Here is a 26,010-nt window from a genome sequence, read left to right as displayed (position 1 = left end):
GAAAATACTTATATGCATTTTTATCTATGTGATTGAGGTATTTAAATCTTTCAAAGGCGTTTTGGCGTTCATGAGTGCAGATTTTATGGCCTGGTGCAAAACTCAATGACCTTGTCCAAGATGTTAATTTTCATCCTCTCCAAGTTTGTGTTTATATGTTTCAGAAAATTTTATGTTATTGCCTGCATGCATATTCCACAGTGTTCTACAGTTTTCCTCTCTTCTCTGGGCAAGCACTTCCTCGAATGTGTTAAGAAGTTGGAAATTAGGTGTATCCTGGTCACAGGTGATGAGATTAGACAGCTGTGGTGCTTTAGATATCCTTTGAGGTGTTAGTAATCTGGCTGTTAGAGAGGTAATGTGGTCTTTTTTCCTAGGTAACATCCCAGATCACCTTCCTTGCAATAGTGTAGTGCATACATGCTCATTATTTTATCAATTTTCTCTGAACACACTAAACTATTAACCTAATTTGAGTTGCCTTTTAACAGAGTACAGTAGTGCGGAAAGCTAGGCCACACCTGTATTATGGTGTATTCACTAAATATGCCTTCTCGTGTAGATTCTTTGCTGCCTCACACAAATGTATGGAGATCTTTCTGAAGGGACTCTAAAACAATGTTACAAATCTTGATTGGGAGGGGCCTGAAGGCAATAGGGCAATGCCCATGCTACAGAGCCAAGAGCCATATAAAGCCTCCCAGGCCTGTTTGCCCTCAGAGTGATGGAAAGTTTCATTATATAGCATTCCAATCAATGATGTTGTTTGAATCCCTTAGATTAGTGCCTGTTGTGAAGTCATGGATGGCATAAAGAGAGCATTATGTCATCTGTAATCAAAAATGTTTTAAATTCCAGGAGGATACCACTTATGTCAGGATTTCCTCTAATTCTAGTTGAAAAAGGCACCATACCAAATACATGGAGACCATTTTGCGAGCATGAACATAGTTAGTCTTCATGAAGATTCATATACACACATTACCTACCAGTACTGATGTGCTGTAATTCTTGTGACTGAACTATGGACGGAAGCAAGATTGTCAATTCTTGGTCAAAGTCTTGATCAACTGCTGCTGGATAAAATGTGTCATTCTCAGAAAAAGAAAGGCTTTATTTTCACAGCACACCTCTGGGTAGAAGGGAAACCACAACACGGAAGAGTGTGGGCAGGTCTGTCTTGTGTCCCTGTACCGTCAAACCTCAATATAAAACTGTTCATTCTTTAACAGTCTTGCTGTCAGGGCCTGTAGCTTACAATGACAGTGTTGAAATGAGGGCTGAGGCTTAACCTCACTTGGATATTATTCACAAAGGACAGGCTCACTCTGCCAAGGCCTCTCAAGGCATCTAAAGACATAACGAGTGCTTTGAGCTTTATTCTTGTTTCCTTTCTTGTTGCAGTAAAAAAGGTTTCTAATATTGCCAAATGGCTATGTGGTACAGATGAAAACACACTGACTCATAAGCATCAGCCCCAGAGGAGGTCCTCAATCTGGGTTGCTAGGATTTTGAGTGTTACACCCTTGTTAGATTTAAGTTGTAGACTCCCCTCTTCAGTTATCTATCTCTACATTCTTATGTTGTTCTCCATTAAGATCGTGATGGTTAACCTTCCAACACCAAACATTATCAGTAAATGTGTACAAGCAAGATATTTGTGCTATAGCCTTCCCCTTAGAAGTGTTTCTTCAGAAAGAGAAGCAACGTTTCTGACTTGTTAACAGTTAACATTTTTGTTTATTCTTTATATGATCATTTCATTGTAGTACTCAGATAGAAACAGTATTCTGCAAGTAACATTTTACAATACCCCATCGCTCCAATCTGTCTCTCGATCCTTTTGGAAACTGGATTTCTTAAAGTTCCCTGTGAGTGCCAGAAACCTCCTCTTTAGCTTACTCAGCACCACTGCTTTTCGTGCGTATCTGTGTTTGTAGCCATTATTGTGCCACTTACTCAGAGTGTGGCACAATATTGTGGTAGAACAATATCTTAAACTGAGGATTGAGTCATAGAGGTAGTTTTCTAAAAACAAAAATTGTTTGTTTTTTAGTATAACACATGTATCTGGGCTAAGAGGTGTAGTCCTGTTCACCTCTAGGTTACATCCTCCAAAATCCCAACCCAGGCCATCCATTGTGTCTGAAAACTCCTTGGATTCTATCTTCCTTGATGAAAACCCCTCAACCTCCCCAACCCGTTGTATTGTGTTTCCAGGGCATGGCTGAAATCCCCTGCTTTGTTCTCTGGAGATCCTGTAATATGGACCTATGCCTCCACCTCTGCCATCAGAGGGTCCATTTATATACATTTTGAGCCTTACGTATTGTTCCCCTTTATATCTGAGGTGCTCCGTGTGTACTAATAATCCCACCCTAGATATCTTGGAATTAGCAGAAGAGTTTATTTGCATTTAAAAGGTGTTTGAACGTATTCTATCAACATTTGTCTTCAGACAATATTTGCTTGTAGAATGTCTTCTGTGATGCCAACATATCGACCTTGGATTTCCTTACCTGGATTAAAACGTTTTTGCCTTTGGAGTTCAAGCAGTTTGCATTAACCCCATCGCTGCCAGGCCTTTTCCCCTCCTGTGCCGAGCCTTTTTTTGGCTATTTGGGGCATTTCGTGCTTAGGCCCTCATAACTTTTTCTCCACATAAGCTACCCATGCCAAATTTGCTTCCTTTTTTTCCCAACATCCTAGGGATTCTAGAGGTACCCAGACTTTGTGGGTTCCCCTGAAGGAGACCAAGAAATTAGCCAAAATACAGCGAAAATTTAGTTTTTTTTTTTTAAAAATGGGAAAAAAAGGGTTTGCGGTGCTAAAATCACCATCTTCCCAGCTTTCAGGAACCGTTAGAGTTGAATCACAAAACCCCATTTTTCAACACAATTTTGTCATTTTACTGGGACATACCCCATTTTTACTGTTTGTTGTGCTTTCAGCCTCCTTCCAGTTAGTGACACAAATGGGTGTGGAACCAATGCTGGATCCCAGAAAGATAAACAGTTCTGAAAAGAAGACAACATTCCGAATTCAGCAAGGGGTCATTTGTGTAGATCCTACAAGGGTTTCCTACAGAAAATAACAGCTGAAATAAAATATTGAAATTGAGGTGGGGAAAAAAAAAAAAATTCTCCACGTTTTACTCTAACTTTTTCCTACAATGTCATATTTTCAAAAGCAATATACCGTTACGTCTTCTGGACTCTTCTGGTTGCGGGGATATTTAGGGCTTGTAGGTTCATCAAGAACTCTAGGCACCCAGAAATAGGTATCAAGAAAACCTCTGTATTTCCAAAATGGGCACAAGATATGGTGTTGAGAAGCAGTGGTTATTTGCACATCTCTGAATTCAAGGGTGCCCATACTAGCATGTAAATTACACAGCATTTCTCAAATAGATGTCTTTTTTACACACTGTCTTATATTTGGAAGGAAAAAATGTAGAGAAAGACAAGGGGCAATAACTCTTGTTTTTCTATTCTGTGTTTCCCCCAAGTCTCCCGATAAAAATGGTACCTCATTTGCGTTGGTAGGCCTAATGCTCGCGACAGGAAATGCAACATGGACACATCAAATTTTTACATTGAAATCTGATGTTTCTTGCTAAGTGCCTAACTGTAGATTTTGGCCTCTAGCTCAGCCGGCACCTAGGGAAACCTACCAAACCTGTGCATTTTGGAAAACTAGACACCTAGGGGAATCCAAGATGGGGTGACTTGTGGGGCTCTCACCAGGTTCTGTTCCCCAGAATCCTTTGCAAACCTCAAAATCTGACCCCAAAAAAACACTTTTTCTTCACATTTCGGTGACAGAAAGTTCTGGAATCTGAGAGGAGCCACAAACTTCCTTCCATCCAGCGTTCCCCCAAGTCTCCCAGTAAAAATGGTACCTTAATGTGTGTGGGTAGGCCTAGCGCCCGCGACAGGATATGCCCCAAAACACAACGTGGACACATCACATTTTCCCAAAGAAAACAGACCTGTTTTTTGCAAAGTGCCTAGCTGTGGATTTTGACCTTTAGCTCAGCCGGCACCTAGGGAAACCTACCAAACCTGCACATTTTTTTAAAACTAGACACCGAGGGGAATCCAAGATGGGGTGACTTGTGGGTCTCTCACCAGGTTCTGTTCCCCAGAATCCTTTGCAAACCTCAAAATTTGGCCAAAAAAACACGTTTTCCTCACATTTCGGTGACAGAAAGTTCTGGAATCTGAGACCACAAATTGCCTTCCACCCAGCATGCCCCCAAGTCTCCCGATAAAAATGGTACTTCACTTGCGTAGGTGGGCCAAGTGCTTGTGACAGGGAAGAGCCAAAATCATGTTAAAATTGAGAGGGAACCAAAGCGGGTCCAAAACGGCAGGTTGAAAAAAAAAAAATTTTAGGCTGACAAGTGCATCAGAATTTTTATCAGTATAGATGAGACAATGCTGGGTGGTAGGAATTTTGTGGATTCCTGCAGATTCCGGAAGGTTCCATCACAAAAATGTGGGAAAAATGTGTGATTTCCAGCAAATTTGGAGGTTTGCAGGGCATTGTGGGTAAGACAATGGTGTGGGTGCCTGGGAAGCACACAACCCTGGAATCACCTGGATGTTTAGTTTTCAGATGTGTCACGGTCTTGTGGATTTTTCTACATGGCAGCGTCCCAAAGTCCATAAAGTGCAACCCTCACCATTCCAAGTGGGACGATTTTGAAAGTTAGCCAAGCTCTCATGGTCCAAATGTAAAACGAAAACCCAAAGTAATCAAATGTCCTCTTGCTTGCCGTGGGATAATTTAGTGTGCGGGGGAGAGCTGAAAGACTGTTACCCCCTTCAGTTGGGGTGGGGGCATAACTCGGCCCATACTGGTTGGTAGCCACCACGCCACTATATTTTTTTGTTTTTTTTTATTCCCTGGCATCTAGTAGACTTTGTGCCCCCCCCCAGGGTGTGGAATGGGGGTAATTGCCCCATCTGCCCACTGGTGGGCAGAACAACTTTGTCCCCATTTATTTGGGGTGGGGGTATGGCCATACCCCCACCCTCTTATTTTGAAAAAAAAAAATCTTTCCTGGTCTTGGGTGGGCTTTCTGCCCCCCTTGGGGGCAGATGGGCCTTCCAAAAATAAGCCAATCTGCCCCAAAGGGGGGCAGATATGGCCAATAGTAATGTGCCCCCATGGGGAGCGACTCTGGCCCAAGGGGCTGCCTACCGAAACAAAACACACACATACACACACACCAGTCCCTGGTGCCTAAGTGGTTTCTGCCCCCCCGGGGGCAGATCGGCTTCATAAAAACAGGCTGATCTGCCCTCAAGGGGGGCAGTAATGGTCTAAAATAAATTCCCCCCCGGAGAACGACCCTTGCCTAAGGGGTCACTCCCCTTGTGTGAAATTGACGCAAAAAAAAAAAAAAAGATCCCTGGTGTTTGGTGGTTTCTGCCCCGTCTGGGGGCAGATTGGCATCATAAAAATAGGCAATCTTTCCCCTAAGGGGGCGGAAATGACCTAAATATAATTTACCCCCTAGGGGAGCGACCCTTGCCTAAGGGTTCGCTCCCCACCTCTAAAAAACAAAACAAAAAAAACAACAAAACAAAAAATAAATGACCCCTTGCGTCTAGAGGTTTCTGCCCCCCCCTGGGGGCAGATCAGCCCAATAATAGGCCGATCTGCCCCCAGGGAGCCAGAAAAGGCCTTAAAAAAAATGCCCCCCTGGGTAACGACCCTTGCGCAAGTGGTCGCTCCCCTCATGGCAATTTCCATACAAAATAATATCCCTGGTGTCTAGTGGGCATTTTAGCTGCCGGATCGCTTCACAATCTGGCTGCTAAAATGCTCTGAGAGACTTCAAAGGGAAGGAAATTCCTTTCCTTCCCTTTGAAGCCTCTCAGGCCCCAATCACATGATCGGAAGAGAAATGCTTTTGGGCGATGGGAGGCGGCCTCTGTGAGGTCGGCGCGCGATCGCGCGCTGACGTCACAGGGGGGTGAGGGGGTCAGGGGGGGTGTCGGGGGTGGAAGGGAAAGGGCTTCCCCTTCCATCCCTGCCTTGGGGAGGTGGGAGGGAACCCCCAAGGAGGGAGCGCTAGCGCTCCCTCCGGACTCCAGGCCGAGGATGTAATGGTTACGTCCTCGGCACAGGAGCACTGTGCCGCAGGTCGTAACCATTACGTCTGCGGCACAGAAGCAGTTAAGTGACAAGAAATTGATATCATAGGATTGGTTTGTTCCCAGTTAGCATCTGTCCAGCTATGTGAATCCTTCAACAGAGATTCACGCCTTTTTTTTTATGTTGTCCCCAAGTCAATCCCCATTCTTCCTTCCTCACACTCCAAACACTAATATACAATAAGCCACCTTAACATAACTCTAAATGTCACATCCATTTTCAACGCATCTTCTTTAGCCTTCTGCCACAGTTTCTCCATCTACAGATGTCCCATCAAGTGCTTTACTGCCCCACTTCATTCTTGTTCTTAATTTTTAAATCACATATAAACCCCTCTTAATTGTGATGAATACATGGACCCTTCCAGTAATAACCCTCGCTGGGGCAGTCTGTTCCTGTTGCTTTCCTTGGTCCCTTTTCAGTTCACCTTCATTAATTGAGGTCAGTACAAGGGTATCACAGAAAGCAACCCGAATAAAAACCCTGTTCCCCTTAGTCATCGCAGACAGTCATCTTCTCTTGGAGGTTTTCCTTGTTTTTTGGGTTTGGTGCTCAAGAGCTACTTGATGCTTCTTCTGCTGGGTTGTATTTTCATTTTTCTTTTGTAAGGCCATGAGATCAAGCTTGATTGTGGTGACAGAAAAGCTTTTGGCATCAACTTAAACTTGCAAATGAACTTGATTGACTCCAAGTTAAGTTAATGGTCTGACAAGCTCATTGGGATGTACCTGCACTCTGGGAATAGTACTGAAACCTGAGACCACGCCTGTATGTAAGTGTTATTCTCTACTGAAGAAAGACAAATATCCTGAAACACATGTCTAGGGGTACACAGTACTGGCTACACGATCAATAGTGAATACTGCAAAAATGTTCAATTAAAGTGAGTATTATCATGACCTGCGTTTACCAAAGGCATCTGGGTGAATTATGTGCTCATATGCCAGGCAGTGTACTCGCTCCTATTTAACAAAAACAATATAATAATTGCAGATCACAGAAGACGGTACATCCATTATCTAATGTTTGTTTCCTTTGTTCCCACCATGATATGCTAGAAAGGTTTCCTTTTTGAGGAAAGCCAATTAAGTCACATTTAGCAGGATATGTTTTTTGTTTGTTGGTTGTCAGCTCCCCTACCTAAGGGTTGATTCATTTTGGTAAGGTTTGACAAATAAGCCAAAAATACTGCCTGTCTGCAGCAGTGACCTAATTTATTGGCAGTTGGTTGTGATCCCTTGGGGGTGCCTAGCCTTCTTTGAAGGTCTTTTCTTAAAGCCATCACCTCCAATCCCTTTTTTTTTTTTTACAAAAAAGGATTCACAAATTGAGTGACTAAGTAGCATTTGATGGTTCCATTAGTCAACTGGTAGCCCAGTCATTTCTGTTACATTTAATAACCGAGGTAACACAATGTGTCCCCATCAGTCTACTTAAAAATATTTGTTTTCTATCACTAAACTGTGTAATTTGGTTCCTAAGCACCTACCTTATAGCCATATTGAGTAATGAAAATCGGGAAATAAATTGAGCTGGTGAAGAGCTAGTTAACCAGACGAGAGTACAAAAACATTTGACTTCGATTCTGTCATTGAATGCTTCCAAAGAGATCCAGTACGGAGACCCAATTGTAGGGCACTGCCCTAATTTTAAAGCTGGTTAGAAAGTGATAGCTCGACGAATGGCATTTCAGTCCACTCTTGATCTTTCAACTGTTCACTATCTGGACAAGATTGCTCTTTCCGTTTTTCCAGCCATTCTGTCTAATTCTCTTCTAGCCCAAGTGATTTGTGTTAGTTTTCTTGCTTTAGATTATACATATATTTTCAACAGGAACATTTATTATCCTTTGGATCTTCAATTTGTGTGTTTATTTTGATGGCTCTAAATCAGTAAGCAGGAATAAATGCCCACAATCTATTATGTGGGTTTTTCTTTATTTTAAAGTGTCACTGTGCAATGGAATCTGCCCGCAGTGATTTGCTTAGCAGCTAATTTTGCTATATACCACTCTTTTTGTGAGCACTATAAGTTGTCCATTAACTCCAAACTGTATTATAAGGTTGCTCCGCCCATTAGATGAATATAAATGCAGAGGATTCCTGCCTATCTTTGCCTAAATAAAAGTTTCTAGGTGCCTTAAATCTTCCCATGGCCCATGTGGAGGGGTAACAAAAAGTACAACTACATAAATTAATAAAGCTTGTTTAATATTGTATCTCACATCCTTCTATGTAGCATCCATCACTCTGTTGTTGTGTTGGTGTACATGGGTGGAAAAGGACGAAGTTTTGCATCCTGATATGAAAGTGTAGCTAACCGCTTGTCATCCCTGTATAAATGGAGGTTGATACCTGATTTAGCTGAGGTGTTGGAACCCAGTAAACACATAGCATCTTTTGCCTGTTATCCTTAAAGATGACACTTTGAATGAAAAGTTAGAATGCACAACGTTCATACTATCCCTACCCTCTTAAACCAACTACACCGTCATTTTGGAAGTAATGAAACTAAATGCAACCTGCATGAGATTCTTTGTAGTGAGTAGCTTTAACGTTTTTGACTGTACTAATGTTTGAGAAAATTGGTTAAGGTTTTTTTTTTTCTCTTCTCTAAAACGCAGATTGAATTGTGAATCATGGCCCAATTGGAGAAGAGAGGGGGACTACTGCGAAAATCTACAACTTCGAAGAAACCCCTGAAAGAAAAAGTTGTATTAATGTACGATGAGATCTTTACGGTAAGGCTTAAAGGGTTTCCAACTTTTTTTTCCACTAGTAGTGTATTTTTCTTAATTTTAAGCTAATCGTGGTCTGAGGTATTTTAAATGTTTTGGGGATACTGTAAATATTTTCTTTGCATTCCAGCATATTTTGCTTCTGTCTTCATAGTATTTCTTCTAGCACATTATTGTTGACTTTAGGCTCCTAGGATGAGCCATAAACACAGTTCTACTTCTAGTATAAGCCAGTGGAGATATAGAGTTAGAGTTTTAGTGGCCCAGAGGTAGGTTGATTTACTGTTTTACATTTCACCTTCAGCCATTTTTGTAAATGATACTCTACAATCTGAAATTTGTGTCCACTACTTGTAATTCTAATTGTACCAATCTTACTAAATTCTATAAACAATTATTATGTGCATATGTCAGTACAGTAGATCAGTGTGCTAAGCCCTTACTTATGATATTTGTTTCAGCCTGCTGTCCCTCTCATGTGAGATCCGTTGAAATTGATAAAATGCAAATAATAGAGTTGGGTAAAGGTAACATATTTTCCCTAGACAGCCTTGCTCAGTGCTGCATTGGAATTCACTATTCTGAAAATGGGTGTTATTTGCCTTGTGCAATTTCGAAGGCATGCAGATCTGGTATTTAAGAAGCTGGTAATACCTATTTCCTTTAGCGGTGATCAACACAGTGTGTAAAAGTTAGGTTAGCCCTTGCTTATAAATATTGCACATGTTGGATACTATTTGATTTAATAAATATGTTTTTCAGTGCCTGATTGGTAATTTCGGTTTGCTACCTTTGACCGTACGCATGTTTTCATAAAAGTAAATGGATGTGACTATAGGAATACATTATGTTATTTTTTCAACAAATCATGACTTCAATAGAAGGCATTATTAAAAATTGGCCTTATCTTCTCTAACAGCATATGTTAGACCTTCTGTCAATTTATTGTTCGGAAGGATGCACAGAGTAACTTGTAGTGTAGAGGGCAGAGATTCAGAGCTCAAACAGGCAAGCTAGAGACACATAAGCACTGGGCTGGACAGTGAACTATTGTTAGTTTAAAGAAAGTACTTTCACAGTCAAATGAAATACTACACAGTTTGGTGGTGGGTTCAGCCCCAGGGTTCTATGCTCCAATACAAGCACTAGTTAATTACCACACAATTTACAGTGCTCTGTCTAAATTCTAGGGCACCATAATATCTTAACAGATATACAGTCATAGACAAGGATCACTCACAGGTGTGAGTCCATTAAGCAGTTGCCTCCTCATGTATTTATTAAGTCCTTTTAATCAGATCTTGAGCCCAAGAGATGGTATTGCTAAATGTTAACTTCCTAATGGCATGTTTATCCTACTATGTTCAGGATGGAGTCTCTCAGTCTTTTGATCTTGGACCCTGTCTTACCTACTCACAGGAGGACCTGCTTCGGCAGATTTCTCCCACAACTTCTTTTTCAGCAGTATGGGACAGCAGATGGCATCCTCTCTCAGCCCACTGGAAGAAAAAGTACAGCAGCCTTGGTTAGCAGGAGTTTGTTGTCAGTAGGAGCAGCCTATGTGTCATGGGGCAGGTTCTACGGCAGCAATGAGGGTTTTTGCAGGATATTTCATGTGTCAGGGAGTGACAGCATCAGCCTTTTGGGCAATGTGCAAGGCTGCCAGATAGTGCACTGTTAGTCTGACTGGTAGTTTCTTCAAGCAGTTCGCCAGGAGACTGATTGAACTCACCCAACTGAGATTGACACTAGCTTCACACCTGTTGTAAGTCAGCTTCTTCTGTGTGCTCCACACTCTGGGGGAATTGCTAGGTTTGTCCTAGGTAGTCTCTTTATCCACTGTTCACTTTCCTTCCTTCAATGAGCAGGTACGCTTCTAGGTGGTTGAGAGAACCTCAGGTTCTTCAGTCAGTTGAATAGACTTCAGGTGATGTCCCCTCATCTGTAGAAGATTGGTGTCACAACAGCTCATTGAGTACTCTCTGGTGCACGTCCTTCTTTGGACAGAAGAGTGCAGATTACCTTTAAAGAAGAACTCCATAGCCTTGCAAGAATGGAGTCTTGGATGTGGCCCAAAGGCAGAGTTATTTTTTGAACAAGGAAAAAGCATTAAAATTACCTGGAATTTGTTTGTGGCACTAAAGAAACAGGGAAGTCTGCTTTCCTTCGATTGATGGCAGGGATCTCACATTAGATCTTGGTAGTTGGATAGCAGGATATCTGAAACTTAGTTGACTCCTAGACCTAGTGGTGATTAGACCCCTGGTTGTGACCTTGATGTCGTGGGCAGAGGAGTTTTGTTTCCTCCTTGGAACTATGAAGCCGGCTCCTGGAGAACTCAGTGAAGATTGGACGCATTGGAGGTTCCTAGCTTAGATGATGACTGGCTCCCACCTGCTTCCCCAACTTGTGTATGGTATGAGTAGTCTGTCGGAAACTTTATTTTTTGAGCAGGAGTGACTCTGATGGTTACTTTTGGTAATGTTTACAAAGATAGTGCTGTCCTTTACACCACCACTGGGCTTATGTTTTTTTACACTCACTTTAAAAATGTATCTCTCCTGATTTCCTTGTATTCAGTTTTTCCAGTTTTCGTCTGTTTCAATTATTAATTTCCTTTTCCTTTTGCTAAATTGGTTTGGGAATTTTACTTATTTGTTTTCTACATTTTACTGACATTTTGGTTATATGCTTTGCTTGCATTTCTATGATGAAAAGCTATCTTCTTTGCAACTGGACTCCGAGCGTTAAGCCCTTGTTTTCTCATTGAAAGTTTATTTTTCTGCCAAGATGCCAAGATAAAGTATGACTCCTTTCGTTGAAGCCCTTTTCCCAAACTACTAATCTGGTCTCTTACACACCTGTCTGTGGTAGAACCTTTCAGTGATCTGTCATTTCTTGAATATACTATGTGGATGTGACTATAATGTGATTTCTGTTTTTTAAGTATGGGTCAAATATCCTTCAGAGCCTCTCTTTAAGTAATTGACTTGTTAGAAGAAAGTTCTAGTTTTTTTTCCAGACATTCTGAGGTTTAAGTAATCTACCTCGTTTTCCCTTCACCACCACCGTGTTTCTTTCAGACTGGGACAGATAACCTAATGTGGTCTGGAGATGGAGGTAAGGAAATGAATTCTTGGTACGCTGGAGTAACTTTACCCACTGGTGTTTTACAACTATATTTAACTATTTGGAATGTCTGATGTATGATCACAACACTGTGAATGAGCTGTATATTTTGATGGTCATTCATGGCATTTATTTGGTTTATTTCCTCTACCTTTGGTAGTGAGAGTCAATCACAGTTAGTGTGATGAGCAACTGCAGATTTATTCAGGGTTTATTGACATGCACACAGTTTGGCTGGATGGGACTATGAAGCATTGTGTTGATGTAGTGATTTACCTCAGGCCCATTTGCCCACTGGGGCTTGATTGGAAGCTATACACTCATTTATTTTGTTAGCCGTTTTATATTTGGTGGCCCATTAGTTATCCTCAGTATTTGCAGTGAGGGACTTCCCAGCTTTATATATCTAGCAGTATCAGCTGTTTTGTCTTGCATGTCCTACAGCCAGCAACAAGGTTGTAAGCAATGTTTTTGTATTTGCATACTGTACTATGCAATTCAGTTAATTTCTATATGATGGCTTCACATTACTGTTTGGACTATGATGTATGGTTTAACAGCACTGCCGCCCACGGATATGGTTGCCGCATGGGGTATATTTTATGACCTTGTCTACTAGTCCGGTTGTGAGCACTTGCGCTCACTATTTTCATTGTACTATTTTAATTCACTGTGCTACTTTACCACACTGTCTTTTATTGCCTGTAGATTTTTGGGTCCTTTTATTTTATTTTCAGGTATCCACAATCCATTCTGATGCACTATGCACTTTGTGTGTTCTTGTATGGTAATCCATTTGATTTATCATGAATTTGCTCATTCCAAGATGGTGGCCACAGTAATTGTGTTTCTCACATGTGTGTGCTTTTTTTCTTTCTATGTCTTTATATACACTGTGTACCCCAACATAGATTAAGTGATCAAGTCCGCAGTGATGGTCAGAACGCATCTGTGTTTGGAGTACAATAGTTTCAACTGCCTTCCGAGCGAGCATGCATTCTTTTGGTGTTGGATTTAGATTTTTCTCTCCCCCCACCCCCCACCCTTGGGTATTGGTCCCCAGTTGGAGTACTTTTGCTGTGGAAAAAATATATAAAAAATATATATATGTGTGTGTGTGTGTGTGTGTGTGTATATATATATATCCTACTGGCAGTCACCAGTATGTAGTTATATTTAGGACCTAGTCTCCATAGGAAAAGAGTTTTTGTTTTGCCAATAACTTTGGTGCCTTAGAGGAATCCTCACAAATTTTTCAAAACTACTACGCCAGTCAGTTCAGCTGCTGTCTTGAAAGTTTCAGGGTGAGTCATCAAGCAGGGGCCGAGCAAAAGGGGAAGGGTTTGGGGGGCAAAACACTTCTTCCCCATGCAAGTTTCATATGGATCTTCAGAAACAACTATAGCCTGAGCTTGGAGGAATTACACCAAATTTGGCAGAACGGTAGCTCTTGGTCCAGAAAGCACCCTTTTTGTCAATTGGTGTAAACTCGTTCAGTAGTTTTGGAGAAATTGAAACTTAAAAAATATAGATATATAGGGATGTGAATCTGACAGTCCCCATGCTGATATCCGATTGCCTGACAACAATTCAACCAGGAAGTGTTGGTAGCCATTTTGGGACTCTGAATCAGCTGAGTCTCACAAATAAAGTAAAAAAAGTAAAGAAAAAGGAGCAGGGTAAGAAGACCCTGACCCCCTAGACCTGGTTATGGGGTCCCTCAAGGGACCCCGCCAGGGCAAAAAAGAGCTTTTTAAAAAAAAGATTTTTCCAACGAAACCGCGGTGGATCAACGAATAGGTGGATATATATATATTTTTTAAACTGTGGTTTCCCAAGCTTGATTTTCTTTCAGCCCCTGGCTCGGCCAGGTCCCGGGGGCATATGTCAATTTAAGAAAAGGGGAGGTAGGCACAAGGTTTTAGGGCCGTTATACAAAACCATAGAAATTCAGTTGTTCTAGTTAGAGGTATTTCAAGTAACTGTAACTCATGCCCTAAGGTAACTATGACTTGCCCTCGCCTTTCACAGCTGATTACCTCACATAATACATAATTGATGACATCTTCTATGGCATCATTGATATTATCACCGCAGCATTTGCAGTAAAATTATTGATGAAACTGATTGGTGGGAGCACAAGTTGTAGTTACTTTAGAGCACGAGTTATAGTTACTTGAAATAACTCTATCACAGCTGAATTTCTATGGTTTTGTGCATGTAAATTCCGATCCTAAGTATAACGTCCCTGTAACCTTTGTTTTTTTTCAGTGTGTGTGTGTGTGTGTGTATATGTATGTATGTGTGTATATATATATGTATGTGTGTATGTGTATATATATATATATATATATATATATGTAGCCAATGGCGTGTGTAGCTGCAGATACACATGCTATGCATACGTCTGCCATTTAGTGTTGGTCTCGGAGTGTTACAAGTTGTTGTTTTCCTTCGAGAAGTGTTTTTGAGTCACGGGATCGAGTGACTCCTCCTCATCGGCTCCATTGCGCATGGGCATCGACTCCATGTTAGATTGTTTTCTTTCCGCCATCGGGTTCGGATGTGTTTCCTTTCGCTCCGATAGTTCAATTCGGAAAAGCTTGAAAACTCTTAATTTCTCATCGGTATTGTCTCAATCGCGTTACTCCTTTGATCAACACTTCCATACCGTCGAAACAAGCATCTTTACTCTCCCTTCGGGGCGCGCGCGTGCCCAACTTGGGCCTGGTTGGGCCGACCGCGTGGAAGCCTGATGGATCAGACTCCATTCTGATTCTGTCCTCGGTACCACGCCAAATTCCCTTAGATGGACCAACACCTCGTCTGTAATCTCTGCCTTTCCCCTGACCATCTGGAAGAAAATTGAGAGGCCTGCAGAGCCTTCTGGTTGAAAAAGACACTCCGGGACAGGAGAGCATGGAGACTCGAGATGGCATAAAAAAGCACCGAGCATCTCGACATAGAAGAGGAAGAAATCATACAGACCGGAGTCTCCGTTCGAGGATCCGACTCCGACCAGGATTCTGAGTTAGGACAGTCCTGCCACGGCAGGACAGCACATGAGTACGCCTGCCCCTGTGTCATCCAAGCCCAAACATAAGGCCTTGGGGATGCCACTGCCGGAAGGCCATGGCTCGACCCGAAAGAAAGCGCTTGGTGACCAACCCGCCAGCTCGGCACCGAAGAAGGCCACCCCTCTGAAGCCATTGGACTTGAGCCGAAGCTCCGTCTCCGAACTGAGCAAACACTGCTCTTCCGAGTCGAAATCTCGAAAATCATTTTCGGAGCCGAGACCATCTTCAACCCCATCGTTTTTTATACCGAAAAAAGCTCGCTTCGGCACTGAAAAGACCTAGTTATACTGAGGAGCATGGACTTTCAAAAGCACTTAGAGAAAGACAAAAAACTACTGAGGAGGACTCACAAATGCAACCAATCATGCAAGCAATGGATGAAAGGCAAGCCAGGAGAATTTTAACGGCACCTCCTCCAAAACCAAAGAGGAAATTAGCCTTTCAGGAGGAATTGGACACTACACAGCCTCCAGTTAAAGTGCCAAAAACAAAGGAGAGACCTCCACCTCCTCAATTTTCTCCTCCTCACTCTCCACATCTACATATCTCTCCTCCTACCAGTCCTACACCTATGCAGTCACCATCGCACTCATTTGATTCGCAGCAGGACAGTATGGATCCATGGTATCTTTATGATCCAGACCCCATTCCATTTGATTCGCAGCAGGACAGTATGGATCCATGGTATCTTTATGATCCAGACCCCATTGCAGACAATAACACAGATTGCTATCCCTCTGAGCCTTCACCACCAGAGGTTAGTACAGGCTACACTCAAGTGATAGGTAGGGCAGCAACATATCATAATGCAACAATGCATACTGAGCCATTAGAGGATGATTTCTTATTTAATACACTCTCCTCCACGCATGCAACATATCAGTCGCTTCCTATGCTCCCCGGCATGCTAAAACATGCTGACCAGATATTTAGAGAGCTGGTAAAAGCAAGAACAATTACTCCTAGAGTGAAGAAGAAATATAAGCCAGGAAGAGAGCTAACTCAGTCGTCAGGTGATGCACCCCCCCCAGACAAAGAGAGTAGGAAGTTGATCCTGCAGGGAAAAGGGTGGCATCTCAGGCAGCCAACCAATGAATAATAGCCAACTCACAGGCATTGTTGGCTAGATATGACCGGGCCCACTGGGACGAGATAAAAGATATAACCCAGCATCTCCCCAAAGAACAGCAAAAAAGGGCACAGCAGATAGTGGAGGTAGGGCAAGCCATCACTAATAATCAAATTAGGTCGGCCCTGGACTCTGCAGATACAGCAGCCAGAACCATCAACACTGCTGTAACCATAAGGAGACATGCATGGCTTAGGTCTTCAGGATTCAAACCTGAAATCCAACAGGCAGTGTTGAATATGCCATTCAACCAAAAACAGCTTTTTGGCCCAGAGGTCGACACCGCTATAGAAAAAATGCGGAAGGATTCAGACACTGCAAAAGCCATGGGTGCACTATACACCACACAGTATAGGGGATCCTTTGGTAAACCCCAGTTTAGAGGTGGATTTAGAGCCCAAACTGCGGAGGCATCCACATCACAGCCAAAGCCGGCCTACCAACCTCAATACCAACGAGTTTGTTACAAAAGCACTTATAAAGGCCAGTACCCCAGAGGCAGGGGAAAATATCAAACACCAAAACAAGCCTCACAACAAAGTAAACAGTGACTTGTGCCATTCCTTTCCAATCCACACCTCCCCTGTGGGGGGAAGACTGCAAAAGTTTCACAACAATTGGCTAAACATTACCACAGACAACTGGGCATTATTAATTATCCGCAATGGCTATTGCCTAGAATTGACCCAAACTCCACCAAACATTCCACCAAAACCACACAGGCTATATCCACATACCATATCACTCTGTTACAGGAAGAAGTCAAATCTCTATTACTCAAACAAGCAATAGAAGCCGTGCCACAAAATCAAGTAGGGACGGGAGTTTACTCACTGTATTTCCTCATTCCCAAAAAGGATGGCACCTTAAGGCCAATATTAGATCTCAGAACCCTCAATCTTTACATCCTGTCAGAACACTTTCATATAATAACCCTACAGGATGTTATCCCACTACTTCAGCAACACGATTTCATGCAACATTGGACCTCAAAGATGTGTATTTTCACATACCTATCCATCCTGCGCACAGAAAATATCTCAAGTTTGTCATTCAAGGAAAGCACTATCAACTCAAAGTGTTACCCTTTGGAATAACAACAGCTCCAAGGGTATTTGCAAAGTGCCTAGCAGTAGTCGCAGCCTACCTGAGAAGACAACACATACATGTCTTTCCATATCTAGACGATTGGCTAATAAAATCAAACAGTCAAATGTAGTGTCAAAACCATGCGCATTATATAATACAAACCCTGCACACGCTAGGGTTCTCAAACTACCAAAAGTCACAACTACAACCTGCGTAAATACAACAGTATTTGGGGGCAATACTAAATATTCAAAAAGCGCTTGCAAGTCCAAATAAGCAGAGAATACAAGCATTCCACAATATATTGGCACAAATACAGACAGATCAACAGTACACTGTCAAATTTGTCATGATGGCATCATGTATTGCAATTGTTCCACATGCAAGACTAAACATGCGGCCCTTGCAACAGTTCGTTGCACAACAATGGTCACAAGCACAGGGTCAACTTCAAGATCTAATGTTGATAGACCGCCAAACATACATGTCCCTTCAGTGGTGGAGTTCTACAAATCTAAACAAAGGGCAGACATTTCAAGACCCTGGGCCTCAGATCATAATTACAACAGATGCATCAATGATTGGCCTGGGGAGCTCACCTCAACAATCACAACATTCAAGGACAATGGGATGCCCAACACAAACAGCTACACATAAATCACTTAGAGCTGTTAGCTGTCTTCCTAGCACTCAACGCTTTTCAGCCTCCCCTTATTCACAAGAATGTCCTGATCAAAACAGACAACATGACCACCATGTATTACTTAAACAAACATGGAGGGACATGTTTGTCCCAACTCTCCCTCCTAACTCAAACAATTTGGAAATGGGCAATACACAACCAAATTCACCTGGTAGCACAATACATTCCAGGGATACACAACCAATTAGCAGATGTTCTCAGCAGAAATCATCAACAGACACACGAGTGGGAAATTCACCCTCAAGTACTTTCAGCAGTGGGGAACACCACACATAGATCTGTTCGCCACCAGCGAAAACGCGAAATACCAAAACTTTGCATCCAGATACCCACATCCCTATCCAAGGGCAATGCTCTATTGATCAGTTGGTCAGGGATATTTGCTTACACTCTTCCCCCTCTCCCACTCATTCCATTTACAGTCAACAAATTGCGTCAAAACACGCTCAATCTGATACTGATAGCGCCAACGTGGGCATGTCAGCCGTGGTACACAACACTACTAGACCTGTCAGTAGTACCACACTCCAAACTCCCAAACAAACCAGATCTGTTGACCCAAAACAAAGGGCAGATCAGGCACCCAAATCCCAACACACTCAATCTAGCAATTTGGCTCCTGAGGTCATAGAATTACTTACAACTAACAAATGAATGTATGGAAGTAATTAAGCAAGCAAGAACACCCACTACCACACAGTGCTATGCTAACAAATTGAAAAGATTTGTATATTACTGTCAGTCTAAACAAATCGCCCCTCTTTCAGCATCAATACAAGATATTGTATGCTATTTACTTCATTTACAAAAATCAAATTTAGCATTCTCTTCCATAAAAATACATCTCATTGCAATTTCCGCATATTTGCAAAATATACAGCACAGCTCTTTATTTAGAGTACCTGTCATCAAAGCCTTCATAGAAGGCTTAAAACTCATCATTCCACCCAGAACACCTCCAGTTCCTTTGTGGAATTTAAACATAGTGCTTACGCGCCTTATGTGCCCACCATTTGAATCTATGCACTCATGTCAAATGCAATTCCTAACATGGAAGGTTGCCTTCCTAGTCGCAATTACATCATTGCGAAGAGTTAGTGAAATTCAAGCTTCATACAAGTACACAAGGATAAAGTCGTACTACGAACTAAACCTAAATTTCTTCCTAAAGTAATATCAATCAAACAGTGGAACTACCAGTATTCTTCCCACAGCCAGAGTCTGTGGCAGAAAGAGCTCTACATACATTAGACATTAAAAGAGCTCTAATGTACTACATATGTAGAGCAAAACCATTCTGGAAGACAAACAACTATGTGTAGATTTTCAAAAACCTCATTCTGGTAACCCCATTTCTAAACATGGTTTAGCAAGATGGTTAGTAAAATGCATCCAAACAGGTTACCTTAAAGGTAAAGGACAACTCTTAGTTGCTCCTACAGCACATTCCACAAGGAAGAAAGGTGCTACATTGGCCTTCTTAGGAAATATACCAATGGCTAAAATATGTAAAGCAGCTACTTGGTCAACACCACATACATTATTGTGTAGATGTTTTAGCAACACAGCAAGCCACAGTAGGTCAAGCTGTACTAAGAACATTATTTCAAACAACTTCAACTCCTACAGGCTAGCCACCGCTATTTTGGGAGGACAAACTGCTTTGTAGTCTAGGCATAGCATGTGTATCTGCAGCTACACATGCCATTGAATGGAAAATGTCACTTACCCAGTGTACATCTGTTTGTGGCATGTTCCGCTGCAGATTCACATGCACTCTCCCACCTCCCCGGAGGCCTGTAGCCGTTTAAATTAAACAAACACTTGTACATATGTATGTATGTGTATATATAGGTCCAGAAGAAGGCGTTTGCCGAAACGCGTTGACATTCCTTGCAGGAAACTATGGTATAATCACATGGAATAAAGTTGAAGAAATCCAACTTTGAATATTGATTTGTCCTCATGAGTCGGAGTTGAAGGGATCAGTGCAGCCGTCTGGTGGATATTGCTCCATCTGTTGTGAATAATTTTTTTTATATATATATATATATATATATATATATATATATTCCATTAGCATGGACATCTCTTTTCTTTGTACTCTATCACTCCTACCTTACCCTCTGCGGGAAAACAATCTAACATGCAGTCGATGCTCTTGCGCAATGGAGCCGAGGAGGAGGAGTCACTCGATCCCGTGACTCGAAGACACTTCTTCGAAGAAAAACAACTTGTAACACTCCGAGCCCAACACTAGATGACAGACGCATGCATAGCATGTGAATCTGCAGCAGAACATGCCATGAACAGATGTAAGTGACATTTTCTATATATATGTATTTGTGTGTATATATATATATATATATATATATATATATATATATATATATATATATATATATATATATATAATATGCTTTTATTAAAATTAAAAGAGGTTGGCTAATGCATCACCTACCCAAACTCTTCCCTGATTCCAAGCATCTGTGAAGCAAAAAAGTGGTTCTGTTCTCTTCAGGCCTTGGACACCATCTTGATGTGCGAGTACCGGAATCTTACTTTCTTTTTTTACCTACTGATCTTAAATCAATAAATAATTAATATCCAAAACTTGATGGCCCTCCTCCTTCATTTGTTCCTTAAGTGAATACTGCAGTTCTCTAGGACCATTGATAAGCGCTTGGCATTATTGCTTTTTGGCTTTGAAACTTGCTGCAAGATGCGATAAACAACTTCATATTAAAAGTAATTGTGTGAAATTGTAGCACTGCGTAAGAAAAGAGCACTATATTTGAATAATATAAAAATAGTTTTCGTTTTTGTTTATTCAGGTGCCTGCTTTTTAAATACTGGTAGTTGATCCCAGAATATTTATTTTAAGATGCCCTTCAGTTATATCTTCTAGCCTAAACAACTGTGATGAGAAGTTTGGGGCTGAAGATTATTAACTACCTTGCTTTCGTGTAATGTAAAATGCTTGACTTGGCTGCTTCTTTATACAGTTCTTCAATTTAGAATTATGCAATGCTGTGTCATGAATGACTGTACCAAAACAAGCATTGTCAAAGTCAGTAGTTCTCGCTTTTGAGACCTATTTGCTTTGCAAATGGGTTTTAGCCTTGTGCCCAGCATGTGTAAAGAATAAAAAAAAAATACTTTTGACACTAACGGCTACATCATTTTGTAGGCAAAATGTGGATGCGGGCAGGGATGCAAAACAACAGACATAGGTGGGTTGAAAGCAACACTGGGGACGGAAACAAAATAGGAGAGGGCGAGAAGCACATGGCGAGACTAAAGAACACAGGGGACGGAGCACAGAAGCTCACGCGAGACAGAGCAGCACTTGAGGGTCATATCCCAGTCTCTTGTTATTTTGCACACCATGCCACCGCATTTTGTATCCAGCCATATGTAAATTAATCTTGGCCCTGTTCCAGCAGGAATATTCCAGGCCAACTGCCAGATTAGGTTCTTCTTGAATCAGAACAGAAGTAATCCAAGACCAGTTTTCCCCTGGAGTGGGATGCTTACGTTGAGTGGTAAATGGTTTCAGTGGCACAGTGAGCATGGGATGCATCTCTGGTGTGGGCATACCCATCACGAAGAAGTATACAAAACAAGCATTGGCAAAGGCAGTAGGTCTAGCCTATGCCAGAGCTATTGGCTTTGCCAAAGTGTTTTAGCCATGTTGTAAACCAGTGCTACTGCTGTTCAGCATTGCTAAAAGTTAGTGGCGTAGGGGAGAGTGGCATGGAGTGCCATAGAGAGAAATGTTGAAGAGTGGAGTAGAGTGGTATAGAGTGGCGTGGCAGAGAGTGTTGTGTATTGGAGTGGCATAGTGTGGAGTCATATAGAGTGGCGTACACTGGAGTGGCGTAGAGTAGAGGGCCCTCGTATAGAGTGCATTGGTTTAGCCTTGGAGTGTTGCAGATTATAGTGGGTACAGAGTGCAATGGTATTTAATTCAGCGTTATAGATTAGAGTGGGGTGGCGCAGGGTGGAGTGGCATAGATTAGATTTGCGTAGAGTTGAGTGATACAAAGGGCAGTGGCGTATAATAGAGTACAGTGGCGTAGACTGAATAGTAGTGTTGAGTGGCATAGAGTTCTAGAGTGTACAGAGGAGAGTATAGTACCGTACAGTGCAGTGGTGTAGAGTGAAGTAGTGCTTAGTAGAGAGGTGTAGAGTTCAGTGGCCGAGAATGCAGTGCTGCAAGTAGTGTGTCAGTCTACTGAAGTAGAGTGCTGTAGAGAGCAGTGGCATAGAGTACAGTGATGCAGAGTGGAGTGTAGTGACATAGAGTGGAGTAGAGTGCAGTGGTGTAGAGTGGAGTGTTGTAGGGTAGAATGCAGTCGCATAGAGTGGCATAGAGTATAATGGTGTAGAGTGCAGTGACATAGATTGCAGTGGTGTAAAGCAGTTTAGAGTGGCGTACAGTGTATTGGCATGGAGTGCAGGGGCATAGAGTTTGAATGTTAGAGTAAAGTGCATCAGCGTAGAGTGCAGAGGCATAGAATGCAGTGTTTCAGATTGTCGTAGAGTGGAGTTGTGCAGAGTAGATTGGTGTGGCCTAGACTGCTGTGGTGTAGACTGCTGTGGTGTAAAGTGCAGTTGTTAAAGTGCAGTGGTGTAGAGTGGCGAAGAATGTATTGGCATAGAACAGAGTGGTACAGGGTAGAGTAGAGAGGCATAGCATGAAGTGGCGTGAAGTGGTGTAGAGTGCTGTGGTTTGAAGTGGTGTAAAGTGAAGTGGTACAGGGCAGAGTGCAGTAGTGTGGAGTGATGTAGAGTAGCGTGGAGTGGCGTAGAGTGGAGTATTCCTGGTGTGGTAGCACACTGCCATTACAGACAACACATTTGCAGTTGAAATTACCATTACATTTGCACTGACATACAGTTTTACTAATAAATCTATACAGTGCACAGGCGAAAATATGTGGAAATTGCATCACCCAGGGTAATGATTAACTTTGATCATATCAGAGTACTTGTTACCAACATACTTAAGAAATAAAATTAAAAAAATGTGCTCCATTGTGTTCCTAATACTGATATATTCTGAAATACTTAGTTAATTTAAATGTTGTTGTGTGCTAGAAAAAAATCTTTCCTACCCCCAGCATTCAGAAAGATTGTCGCATAAATCCTCTCACTTTGAATTTAGAGCAAGAAAAGTAAACAAGTGCCCTCAGAAGACCGCAAAAGATTTTACAGGCCTGTTTACAGGAAGGGAGCAGTCGGAAGGATACTGAAAATAAGGTTTGGCAAGGGAAAGACCGAACTCAGGCCGGACAGCCTACAACAAATGAAAACCAGCAAATAGAAAGCAAGAAAATGTGATTTATAAATCACAAAGCCAATGGCTTGCAATGTGCAGAATGCATTGCTAAGTCAACTTTCTGAATGTCTCCAAGATGTCTTTAGCAAACCAAACAGCTGCTCTGTCTGATAGACTGCGATCTAAAAATCATGTGTGGAACACTTGAGCTAATATCAGCCTTTGGTAATTACTCATTCCAGTCCACCATTAATTTGCCTACCATGCCACCTCAGCTTGGATCCAGCGACCTGCAAATCAGTCTTGACTCTGCTCAAGAGTGAGCAGTCCTGCCGAACTGCTAGGCCACATGCTGTACATGGTAGTTCCAACAGCGTGGTGGTGGGGTGGGGGAGAGGCTGCAAGAGAAAGATGGCTGCTCGGTGAAACTGCTCCTCTGGATCTGGCCCTTTCTTGCAGTTTTTGAGCTGCTCTTCACCTGGGCTCATGGTTATGAGCTGGGAGCTGAAGGTGTGATTCCCTTACTGACCTGGATGGATGCCACAGCAGGCAGTGAGTTGCTGGGGATCTCTGCAATCCTCTCTTGAGTGACCGTCTTCGCAGCGGACCTGTATTCCTGTGAATCTGTGGAAGGAGTACAGATAGTTGCTGGTGCTGCTTGTGACAACACTTATTCCTGCTAAGATGTCCGCTTACAAGACATACCTGACCCCTACTTGGAATTGAACCACATTGCTCTGCTCTTCCTACCCTGGGCCTTGTCATGTGACCGCCTGAACCAGCAGCCTGGACTATCCACTTCCTGGAGGCATTCACAGTAGTTGGTAATCAGCCCGTATCAGAGCTGTGTTCCTGCTCTGACTTTCAAATGCCTCACTGTACGTTCAAATGATGCTACAGCCTCAACTCCTCCATTTCCGGAGGCCACGGATGGTACCTTCACCCTCACTATGGTCAGGGGCTGGTGCTGCAGAGGACTCCCTCGTGGATCCCGGCATGCCACCTGACTTTGTGTTACATTCAGAGGGCCTCTCTTGACTTGGGAACTGTTCCCAGAAAATCCTTCCATGATACATGTACATCTACTTACCTGCCTAGGAAAAGGAAATCCTGCCAGAGTATATACTACCCTATTCCTCTGGATCCAAGACTCTTTGGCAGCTATATTGGATTGGGCTTGAAGCCCTTTGATTGTAGAATCTGTTCTACCTGGTTGCTGGATGCTGTCGTCATCGGGAACACTTTAAAGCGGCTTTGTAAAAGTATCAGTTTATTCGGACAGAGATTTGATTTTAATTGAGCCAACCATCAGTCATGTCCACAACAAATGTAAGGCTACTCTCATTGAATGTGAGCGGACTCAACCACTACATTAAAATGTGGCTCTTCTACAGGAAACTCATCTATTTCTCCTCAAATCCTCCAAACTACAGCATGACTGTGTTTGAACTGTGTGTGGAAAGTGATATTTGCTGTCAGCTCCCCGCCAAAAAAAGCAGCACTGTTATTCTAATATTTAAAAGATTGATGATCCTCGTTCACAATGTCTAGAAGAATGAGACCTGAGGTTTTGACTTTGCAAATTTCAAAATCCAGGCCTCCCACTTTATTATAGGTAGTGTCTCTGCCCCCTTTTTTATGGGAGGTGTCAGGAACTTGACACACAATCCTATCCTTGACAGGACTTGCACCTGAGAAATGTGAAGGAATAAGGAAGGTATGGTACTCTGTGATCTCCTAACATACCATGCTTTGGTGACCCCTTGATGCCTTATACATCCCAGGGATCACAATTCCACCTTTTATTCCCACCCTCATGGTACTGACTCCACAATTTTGTTTTGTCATCCTGACAGGATCACTTTCTCCTGAACTTCATTCATGTGAATTTTTGGGCAGTGGACTCTCTGAGCACTCTCTCATTCAGTTGGATTGGATAATGGGTCTCTGTAAACCCCATCCAGGGTGTTGGTGACTACTGACTTGGAAATTCCAAAAGCCAGAAGCTAAGCGAACACTGCAACTCCATCTCAGTACCTTCATGTCACTGAACAAGGGGTCAGTAGCCTTCAACCGAATTCTGTGAGCAGCCATCAAAGCCGATATGAGAGGGCAACGTTTGAGAGAATCTACTCATCAGTGACGAAAAAGCTTGGAAGCAACTTTCTTTGACCGCCTTGCCCTTCCTCGTCCTACGGCTGAATTGGACGCTGATTTGGAGACTGATATTACTGAGAACGAGGTCTGGAATGCTATCAAGGATATGTCCACAGGCAAAACTCCTGGTGAGGAAGGATTTCTCATAGATTATTATAGAATAAATTATCAGGTAGTAATCCCATTGTTAACTAAGGTGTACAAGGTAATGAGTAATTCAGACTCCATACGCCCAGAATTTAACAAAGCGAAGATTGTACTTCTTCCCAAGCCGAAGGAAGACCCTTTTGAATCTGGCAGTTACCATCCCATCTCTCTTCTTGACACAGATTCAAAGATGTTGGCCACCTGCCTTAAGTATATTCCCTGACTGATCCCTCTCCTGATAAGGCGGCGGTTGTAATGTGTGACTCATCCTATAAAGTTTTGTGCAGCTGGATTAATGTATTTGATGTTATTCATGCTATAGAGAGATAGTCTCCCGATAGGGCTCCTGGCCCATATCAAATGCCTATGGATGTTTTTAAGTATAATCTG

At 42.3% G+C, this 26,010-nt stretch overlaps 1 protein-coding gene across 3 annotated transcripts in view; it reads left to right on the top strand.

The window, feature by feature from the left end:
- Nucleotides 1–26,010, top strand: part of ARMH3 (armadillo like helical domain containing 3) — a 748,421-nt gene that overhangs the window by 24,316 nt on the left and 698,095 nt on the right. For all 3 annotated transcript variants that reach the window (XM_069239576.1, XM_069239578.1, XM_069239579.1), the window contains exon 2: nt 8,792–8,908. In XM_069239576.1, coding sequence (XP_069095677.1) covers nt 8,807–8,908 — 102 coding nt within the window. In that variant the 5' untranslated portion in view covers nt 8,792–8,806. The remainder of the gene's footprint in view (nt 1–8,791; nt 8,909–26,010) is intronic.

Source organism: Pleurodeles waltl, chromosome 6 (genome assembly GCF_031143425.1).
Source record: "Pleurodeles waltl isolate 20211129_DDA chromosome 6, aPleWal1.hap1.20221129, whole genome shotgun sequence".
Taxonomy (NCBI): Eukaryota; Metazoa; Chordata; class Amphibia; order Caudata; family Salamandridae; genus Pleurodeles; species Pleurodeles waltl.
Note: the sequence above shows the minus strand (reverse complement) of the source record. Positions and strands in the feature narration are given on the sequence as shown.